The 10,427-nt window shown below is 39.8% G+C and overlaps 1 protein-coding gene across 1 annotated transcript; it reads right to left on the bottom strand.

Annotated features, from left to right (window-relative positions):
* On the bottom strand, window positions 1-3,503 carry lg17h1orf52 (linkage group 17 C1orf52 homolog). The gene is made up of 3 exons (XM_018694027.2): window positions 3,056-3,503; window positions 2,284-2,494; window positions 1-1,786 (listed from the first exon to the last, which is right to left on the bottom strand). The coding sequence occupies exons 1-3, from the start codon at window positions 3,344-3,346 to the stop codon at window positions 1,632-1,634; spliced, it is 657 nt and encodes a 218-aa protein (XP_018549543.1). The 5' UTR covers window positions 3,347-3,503; the 3' UTR covers window positions 1-1,631.
* Between the last annotated feature and the right edge of the window lie 6,924 nt (window positions 3,504-10,427).

Genomic DNA, 10,427 nt, shown 5'->3' with positions numbered 1-10,427 from the left:
TTTTGCCAGTAAAATATCTTTTATTGCCTATGTGGTTTCTGATAAATAATTTCTCACTGAAAACAAAACTATAAAATTCTCCATATTCAACTGTTCAACTGTCACTGACTGAGAAGACTTGCTGGCAGAAATGTACAACAGTACAATGTTCCATTAATATTCTGTACTAATACGAAATATACAGGAAGCTGCTTTTGTTTATTTCACCACACACGCAAAGTGTTATGTAATACAAGGTACACGAGACTGAATAAATAGTCTGTATGCATCCAGTATCTCAAGAGAACTGAGATAAGACAAACTTCCAAATTGAAGATCAGCACTCCCTCTGTCAAAATCTTAACTTATATACACAGACCCTGGTTGTGATTTGGGTGTCCAACATTTACACAAAGTGTGGCAGACTTCACAATCAACATGAAGGGAGTGAATTGTAAGTGTAGCTTAAAGGCGCCATCTAGTGCCCATAAGCAGGAAGAACAAGCAATTCTTTAAATAGTAAGAGGCCTTTTTTCACTGACGACATTTTGGCATGTCACAGCAGGAAAAACAAATGTGTAAATAATAAAATTAGTGATGGCTCAGTTCCATTTAGCTGCTTTAGTTTCAGGGTCATGATCCTGTGTGTGCAGACCGACTGTCTGGGACACTTGAAAAGAACAGAGCTGCAATTAACGTTATTAGCGACAACTGTGCTTATCCTACTGTGACAAGTTAAAGTGTCTTCTGTGAAAAAAGGATTATTTCAACAGATTTATAGTCATTTTAATCACATTTTTAAAGGAAAGTCACTGCATTACCACAACACAGGCACAGTCATAATTCAGTGGTGAATAGATATTTAGTATAGTACAAGACAACCACAAACACAGACCAAGTAAACACCACTGCAAAACGTCACTGTTTTAAGTCATTAAATTAAAAAAGGAGACAAAGCCAAATGACCACACTTAATGTTTAATGTGTCACAGCTGAATGGCTAAACCCTCATTCATAGGAAAACTGCTGTGTTTAACTTGTTTTTTTTAGTTTTGGCTTTACATCTTTGCAAAGATCAAGGGACGCTAGGACAAGAGCAATCAGAAGTCCCATTTCACCCAGTTGTCTACACTACATATTCTGAAATAAAGCAAACATGATGCCAAACTGGGACCAAATCTGTCTGATCTCTTGTTTGGTAATGCCCAGTGCTCTGTGCACAATGTAAAGCTGTATCTGGTGATATCCCTCATCTCAGTGTCTCTCGAACAGAGCGAGCGAATAAAAAATAAAAGGGACAATGGTCAAAACTATGAAAATATGACCCTAACTGAAAACATCTGAATTCCCCTTTGATTTGGGAAAACAGTCAGCAGGGATTTGACAGAATCTAAATTCTTAGGTTTACATTTTTGCACTGAGACTGTCACACTCTCAAATTGATACACCATTGATATAAAGCTTTTCTTGCAAATGTGCTGAGTCATTTGAAAACAGAACAAATGCAACAATTTTGCAAACTACAGCATAACAACATATAGATAAAATGGTTGCCACCTAGCTGACCACTATGCTAATGTTGGTGAATGTCCACGGCTGAAACTAAAACGTTTAGATTAGACACAGATGCCTTGCTGCAGGCTGCTGAGGCCTCACTCAGCCTTTTGCCTGAGGATCCTTTTCTCTTCCTCTACGAAGTTCTTGTCAGAGGTGGCTTGTCCCAAATCCCTCTTCCTCTTCTCCTTCTGCTGAAAGGTCTCCACTCGACGTTTCTTGGCAGAGAGGGATGGTTTCTCTGATTCCTCGTCTGTTCACCATAGGGGTGGTAGTAGTTGGTTGGAGGGTTTTTGGAGGGGGGTGGGGGTAGAGTGGAAAATAATGATTTCTGAATTACTCGCAAACTTAAACAATAGACTGTAGCAAAGCAGAAAGCGGAGCCAACACAAGCCTCTTTTTTTGGCTTGTGCTTGTTTGGTTATTTTATGGTGATGGGTGGAGTGGTGCATCTTTGGTTACCATTAAGTTGTCCTAGTTTTAAGTCCATTCAGTCCACTTACTCCTCACAAATGCAAGCACACAGACCATTTTTTGTGGTTTTAGTTTGCAAAGGGTAAATGCACAGACCTCTAAAATAAATCACACAAACCTTATTGATGTATACTTTTTTGACAGTAGTTTTTAATGTAGTGATGCATTTAATAATGTGTTTAATTTAGTCTGAGACAATAAACCTCTTAAAAACCTCTTGATAATACCGTCAAGAGAGTATAAATTACCCTGCTGTCATTGCCCTGCAGGACTGACCTGAGTCTGATGGTTGCTCCTCTGCAGGTAGAAACTGGGCATTGCCAGTGTAAGGCTGCGGTGCATCTTCCCCATTGTCCTCGTACACATTGGACCACTTAATAGCCATGTCCATACCTGGGGGAGGTCCCTTCTTCTTCTCTGGCTCTGCAGTGTAGCTCTCAGGAGGGGGCACAGCATTTGTCTTCCATGGCTTAAACTCTCTGGCAGGCTTCAGGTAACAGAGAAAAGCACAATGTGAAAAACTAGTTTAGAGAAAACAACAAAGGAAACGTTTAGAAATGTTGTTAAACTACACATTTAAAGCCTCCAACCAATGAGCTGCAATGTCTGTAACCACTGTAGACTCAAGCAGATTTACTTTAACTGTTTGTAGCTCACTTTATTGGGTACACCTGTACCAAGTGTTGTGCAATGAAGTCAGATGTCATAATGCCTATTACATTCAGTCTGTTCCACACTGTCATACAGGTATTAATTCTATCATGTGTTTCAGAGTTCAGGTCATAGGTGGTGTTGGTGTTGTACTGGACTGCATTACAGTATATCCAGATATGTTTCTAATATTCTACCCCTCATGTATGGAAATAGGCGGGGTAAAGGAATTAGAAACACCTTTCCACATAATGCAGTCTAGAACAATAACACTTTTAACCATGATTTCAGCAATAAACTCATTACATTACATATTAGAAACCTAATAAAGGTAGAACTGTACAGGTATGTAAGTTACAAACATGTCTGTAAATGGTGATGGACAAAACATTATTACCTCTTCAGGAGCTTTGACCGTCAGACTCTCCCAGTCTATCTGCTTATTCAGCGGATTGTAGAGAAAAGCAGGCTTTGACACGGAGCTGAACAGCTCGTCAGGTCTGGGTAAAGGAGCTCCACCGGCCGCTCGCTTGGTCCCGTGCTGGGAGGACTCGGCTCCGCTTCCCGCAGCTTCTGTCCCCGGTTTCTTCTTCCGACTGCCTCCCTCCTCGTCTGAGTCGCTGCTGTCGCTCAAATCGTCGTAGCTCGAAAAGAAACCTAAAGAGCTGGACTTCTTTTCTTCTGACATTGTATTGAGGTTATTAATTTTCTAAGTAGTCGAACTGGGTTTTAATAAAAACGATGTAAAGACGAAAATACAGCTGCTGAACCTGATTTGGTTGAGTTCAAGCCTCTAATCTCTACTCCATTTTGAATCAGCCTCCCAAACAGACGTAAAGCGTGTCAGCAGTGTCGTGACGACTGTCGTAAATCTGTTTTCAGTAGAGGAGCAGACCGAGATAAAAACTCAGGCTGCCACTACTACTACTTTGTTAAATGAATATTATTTAGTTCCCTGTCGTTGACCGCTGATATCTTTTGTCATTTTGACAACACACGTAACAATTTGAGAAGTGTATTGCTTATCCTTCTAATTTACAAAGGTTAGCAGCTAGTGCCTTGAAATTCACCAAAGTTACAGCTAATGCTAGCCTTACAATGTCTGATTAATGTTAGTGGCACTGCATCACTTATCTTCATGCTAACCGTGTTTTCCATACGTTTGCAGCTTATGCTCATTTTATTTAATCATTACTGGCACAGTATTAATCTAGTCCAGATTTGACAAGTCTTCTTATAGTGGTTTTTAATGTAGACCTGATCCAGTGTGGTCTGGATGGAATAAAAAGAAATGAAATCAATTTTTTGTTTGTTTTTTGTGTTTTCACACATACAGTAAAAGTCTCACAAAATTGAATTTTAAACAGGTCCAGTTTTTGTTTAATTTTTTGTTTTTATTATTATTTTCCCAAGCTAGACACGGTGAAATTGCCAGTTTTTGCTTTCATAAGTTTAACTATGGTTTCACAAATCTCACAGTAGGTTTTAAATAGAATTAAGCGTGACACAGAACATCTCAGAAAGCCTCCTCATGTCCTCATGTCATGTATTTTACAGAATCAAAGATCCTTTCTTGATCAGAAATCATCTTGTGGGGGCAGTCTGGGGTCACACAGCCTGAGATTTTCATCATCATTGGCCACTAGAGTGCAGTGTTGCCACACCGGTGAAACAAAGAGGCATCCTGATAAGGCGAAGGAACTAAATACAAGTGCCACCTCTGCAGTGGTCAAATCATTGTCTACCCAGGTTTGTAGATTAAACGTCTGCCTTAAACTGCATGTTTATAAACCTATTCCTCCAAGTCAATATTTCTTTCCATAGCAAATAAATAGTCTCTGAACATGTCTGCCTCATAAAGATGCTCATTCAGTTAAGATTCACAGTTTGTTCCTATAAAATGTATTACCACATCTCCCAAGCCTATTAACAAACGCCTTTTAAACACTTTAGATCAGACCATCTGCTCCTTCCTGCCCCATCACTTCTGCTGATGATTAATAGCTGTTTAGAAAACCTAAACATTAAAAGTCTTCCTTGGGTTTTCTCAGGTCACCTAGACGAAGAGGGGCCAGCTTTTGCCCCCACGCACAGGTCAAACATCTACTAAAGTGCACTGGACAGACAAGAGAGCATAAATCTACCAAATATACTGCCCACAATTTCTGTGTCTCCCACCCTCCACGCTCAATAACAACAATGCAGATGCTTCAAATGAAGTGTTTTTGCATTTTTAGGTGAGCAGGAGGTCAGATCTGCACAGAGATTTACTGGAAGCCCACTCTGAACAGAGCCTGAAGGTAAAAGTTTGTGTTGTTCATAGCTGGATTTTTCCAGCATCAGGCTAACAAACAAGTATTTTCTTGTGACTTCTTCTTCTTTGGCTTTATTTTCAACCCCCTTTTCTTCAGTATTAAGAGTGATTGTAGCACCATTTGATGATTGTAGCATCATCACCAGCAGACACAGTAGTAATAGAAATAAAAATGATAATAGTCTTTATGTGATATTTACACTATCAAAAGCAGGCAATGCAAGTACACTAGAACTAGCAGGGTTTGATGTACATTTTTGATAGATCACTGTCAAGCTGATTGCACCTTTCTGCCAACAGAATGCATTTAAAGAGATATCTGGAGACATAAATGAGTTTAAAACAGCGATGGGTGTGACTGTTGGGACATATTTCATGCTATTACAACCCCTATTTATTCCCAGTGGAGTTTTTACACTGATCACCATGTTTGTTGGCAGCTAATGACACTGTGTCAAGTTGTAACATCTGAACAAGCCAAAGGCTGGAAGGTGATATACACAGATATTCTCCTTTTGACAGGGAGACCTCCACTGATTGTACTAATGGTAAAGAAAGAATGTTGAACTCACCTCACACAGTAAATTTATCCCCTCTTATCTGTATCTGTGTTATATTTGTGTCTATTTTAGCACTCAGATTGCTGCATTTTTTGTTGCATTTTCTTTCAGCCAAAGCCGCTGACTAAAGGAAGCTTCACTGTGTTATGTAAGTCCTTTCTACAAATCCCACACTGTCTAAATAAAGTGGAAATAAATGTGACTACAAATTGCTGGAACCAGACTATCAGAGGTTGTCCTTGGCCTTCTCACTGCTCTGCTGCACTGCAGTTAGTTTGCTCAAGTAATAAAAGAAAACATCAAATTTAACAGGAATCAGATAGGGATTATGCTGGTGAGATTTAAAAAAAACCCGAAAAGGTCTTATAGGGAGATCTCAGCAAAAAAGATGATTGAAAATAAAAAACAACAACATCTAAAATCACAGGATTGTGTCGCAGTACAAAGAAATCTTGATGGATGTAAATGATGTACACATCAGGTATTACATATGTGCACAACTGAATTTCACTTTTTTTAAAATCAGCTCAATGGCTGAGATGCCAAATAATAAAATACAAGTTATTTGTTCTCAGTTTTGAGAATCATTCTTCTTAAAACAAGAGAAAAATTCTGCCAATGTTCTGAGTACACTGTACTCACCCTCCAGTACCATGTCCCTTGTTTCCTGAATTTTAACAAAACAGGATGTGGTATGTCAAGAAAATAAGATTTAATCATAAAAAAGTCTTGAAACAAGTGATTATTTTTGCCTCTGTCAGTTCTTTAGTTGGGCCACAGGAAAGCTAGTTTTTAATGTTTTCCTCTTACATGTTTTTTCTTTAGATACATAGACAGATACACTGTAGACAGATATACTACTGTGGCAGCATGGGACTCCATTTCCTCCCATATGAGCTGGATGCACGTTGGTTTTTCAATCATAGCCTTGGCTTCGGACCAGGTTATGGGTGCATGCGCTCTGAAAAAGTAAAGTGCTCTTCCTTTGACTTACTTAGTTTCTTCGATCTCCACAGAAGCCGACCATGATGTGAGAAATTCCTCATGGAGGTGAAAAGCCACACCTCTCCACGTCTCTGTTTAATCTACTGTAGCCATTCATAATATCTGGGATGTCTTTATTTTATCCATAGTCTTAACTCAGGTCAGGACACATCTGTGATTGCACAGCAGTGGGTGGTTTACTCAGTTTTAGCAATGCAGTTTGCCCCCCCCCCCCCTCCCCCAAATTAATCCATAGCTGACAGAAGGCATCAGATGTTATCTCCTCAAATCCTTGGTTGTGTCACCTGTGTGTGTTTTCCTAACTCTTGGAGGCAAACTGGGATGATCTTGAGCATTTTTGGATCTTAATTGTATGAATCCTGTTTACAGTTAACATAATTAAACCCTTGGTCACCATCTTGAAGTTGCCAAAGAACACCTGGAGAATGAATAAAGTGGTTTGGTGATGTGCTCATAAAACCCAGATGGAAGTGTTCTCTCTTTTTTCCTACAAACAGATAACAATGTGGGTCAGGCATCTTCCTGATGTTTTGTTGCAGCCCCAGGTCCAATCCAGCTGTTGTCACCCTCTTATCTACATCCTCCTACATCTGCATCGGATACTGTGATCTTAATAAGGGAAATTGGTAAAGAGTCAACATCTATATCACTGCTTTTCACTTATCTTGGTTATTTTTCAAACTATAGGAGTCTAAAGTGGCAGTCAAAGTAGTTTCAACCACTAGCTGATACCACTTAGGTGACCTTTGACCTGTAGCTTTGTTCATGTAGTGGGGTGACGCAGTAGGAGGTAGAACAGACCTTAAAACAGTTAATGAGGAAAACAGCTGTGTCATACTCAAGATCATTGCTTTTGCTGAGAAGAAATCTATTTATTTTCAAGTAAGTCTATGTACCATGTTAAAAAAATCAAAATTTCTAAATATGACGCTCATAATCAGAGCCACACAATTCATGTCTGTAACATCCTAACCTGCACCACTGACAAACACTAAGTAACCAAGTAGATTTACTCAAGTACTGTGCTTAAGTACAGTTTTCAGGCACTTGTACTTTACTTTAGTATTTTCATTTTCTGCTACTTTATACTTAAGTTCCAATTCAGTTAAAGGCACAACTTGTCCCCCTGGGGGCAACAAAGTTAAAGTTAACGTTGCAGTTGTGTGCATGCAGCTTTTACAATGGCCTGCTGAAAGTGAGACAAATACAGGATACTACCACCAATCTCCTTATTGTCTCATGGCTCAAATACAATTTTATATAATCATTTATCTATATCATGAAAGCCTCAGAAACAGTTCTGCTGTGGCCAAATAGATTGGATTTGAGACTGACATTGACTAATTTGTGATACCCTGACATTTCCTCTACCTGCAGCTTGACATTTTTGCTCTAGTGAAATATCCTGACAACTATTAAATGGATTGTCATTCAGTATGGTGATCCCTTGAATTTACATCTAGCACCACCATCTGGTCAAAATTTAAAATTAATTTGTCCAAAACTTTGGGTTATGGCCCCCTCATCAGCCTCAGCTGTACTTTGTGTTTACTGCTAATGCACAACATGCACATAACCATTAAAATATCATACAGCCAGAGCATTTCATTCAGAGTCTTACACAACATGCAGCTATCACACAACATTATGCTGCTTAACAAGACAAAAAATAAATAAAGATTAGCCTCAACTGTCAAAGTAACACCTGTGGAAATCAAATATTCATGCTCACCTTCTCTTCCAGCATTACTTGGTTTATATCCATCATCTCTCCTTTTATCTCTTTTTTTCCAATCTCTCTTTCCATTTGAATTCTGCACTGATATGATTAATTGTAAAAAGGCTGCGGTGGAAACAACGTGTGGTGTCATGACTGCCCTCACACACACACACACACACACACACCTTTTTTCTTCCTGACAGAGAAAAGAAAAAAGAGGCGCAGCTGTTTAAGCTGGAAGTCAAGAGACGACATTCATGTTAAAACATGTATTTTTATATTTATACACACTGAGAGTACATGCATCTGTAAAATTTGCATATTCACTCCCTCTCTCTGTCTCCATCCGTACAAACTTTTTTCCTTTTACTCCCTCCTTTCTGCTTTTTTTTTTCAATGTTATTTGTACCTGCAGTTCTTAATACCACACAGGCACGTGCACATGTACCCTCCACCACTGTGTTTTCTCTGGTCACTTAACACTCAGTACGATTTCAAACCTGAGAGGTGGCATTCTTTGGCTCATTACATTAACTCGAGGCTCTGTTTGCACCGCGGCCTGTCAGGGCTCGTGGCTGGAGGCCGGAAAGGGATCCAACTGATGTGGCAAGAGGAGAGAAAGTGAGAGAGGGAGAGGGGGGAAAAGAGAAAGAGAGGAGACGAAGGGGTTGCTGGGAGAAGGTGTGGGAGATCTGGGTCAAAAGGACAGTTTGCGGGCGAGTGGGGTGAGGTGTGGTGCGATGTGGGCAGGGGGTGGGTACTGGGGGTGATCATCCCCATCACATGTTCCACGGTGTCCTGCAGTGTGGATGGCTGTGGGCTAAGCACACACAGCACACTCAACCCCATGCCCTTCCTGATGCTTTGATTTTCACCGCTCTCCCTCCTCTGTAACCTCCACAACATGCCCATAAAGACACCCCACACACACACATACGCACACACACACACACTGTTCTCTGAGAGGTTCATTCATATAAAAGTTCAAGTTTGAGAGGGGTAGTCAGTGAGTTTGTGAGGAGTGTGAGTGGCAGGTCATCTTTTTTTTTCACTGCTCTACAGCTTAGGATTGATGTCAGAATGATAAATGATTATTGTATGAGGTAACCACACTGTCAGTTTTTGATTATGGATTTTTATTGTCTACATGTTCAACTATGTTAAAACACGCAGAGAAGAACTACTGGGGCCCAACTAAACCTCACTGTCCCAAATATTTAATATTTCATCTGCATCCACAGCTTGTTAACACATGAGTAAATGTCTGCTCGGAAATTCTCTTAAGAATCCCATTCTCAGTTGTGGCTTTTGCCTTTTATGTTATAGTGGTGCCATCCATTCCAGTTTTCAATCTGTATCAGCAGATGATCTGTCTGCAGGCTGCGGCTGTCCACATTTGCATCTTTTGGCTCTTGGCTATCCATTTTCCAAGTAAAACTCTTAGTGGTCGTCCAATTGTGTGGTCTCAAGCTCTCCTGAAAACATGTGACAATAATATTTCTTTTTCTTTCCCAGATGTAGATTTTCTTTAAAAGTAGAGTTGAGATATTTTGTTGAAAAGGAAAATATAGTGGAAAGGTAATGTTTAACCCTGAAGATTTTATCAGACAAAAAGTATGACAGCCCCACTCAAAAGCTAACATTTGTTTTAACACTTCATTAAATACTAGTCAAATCCCATCTTGTCTACTCTTAACAGACAAGAAAGAGACTTACACTGGACCTGAAGGGGCACAAAAATAAACAGAGACAAGAGTGTTTCTATGATCTTGCGGATGAGAGTCAAGGCTGTCTGCAAAACAGATTGGTCACTGCTGGGAAAAGCCTCGCCATCTGTATGTTCTGCACATGTCACAGAAGAATGCTTTGAGCCGAGCCCAGCAATATCCACTTTTCGAATGCATAATTCAAATGGCCCCATTCCGTTCAGTCTGCCAATCATCTCTAGGAGAGGAGGAATGGGAATCAAGAGGAGTTTGATGGTGAGTAAACATTGCTATGCTCTATAAGAGGGGATCTGAAGCACAGATAGATTAAAGTACCTAATGCAAATCCTGTACTTGCAGTTTTCCAAGTGCACAACATGTTCTCCATGTCTGGAGTGAAATGGAAGAACCCTATAGAAGAAATATCCTCTGAACATCAAAGCTATTTGTTTCTTGCTAATGAC

This window comes from Lates calcarifer, linkage group LG17 (assembly GCF_001640805.2).
Source record: "Lates calcarifer isolate ASB-BC8 linkage group LG17, TLL_Latcal_v3, whole genome shotgun sequence".
Lineage (NCBI taxonomy): Eukaryota > Metazoa > Chordata > Actinopteri > Centropomidae > Lates > Lates calcarifer.
The sequence above is the reverse complement of the archived record's forward strand: the minus strand, read 5'-3'. Positions and strand labels throughout refer to the sequence as shown.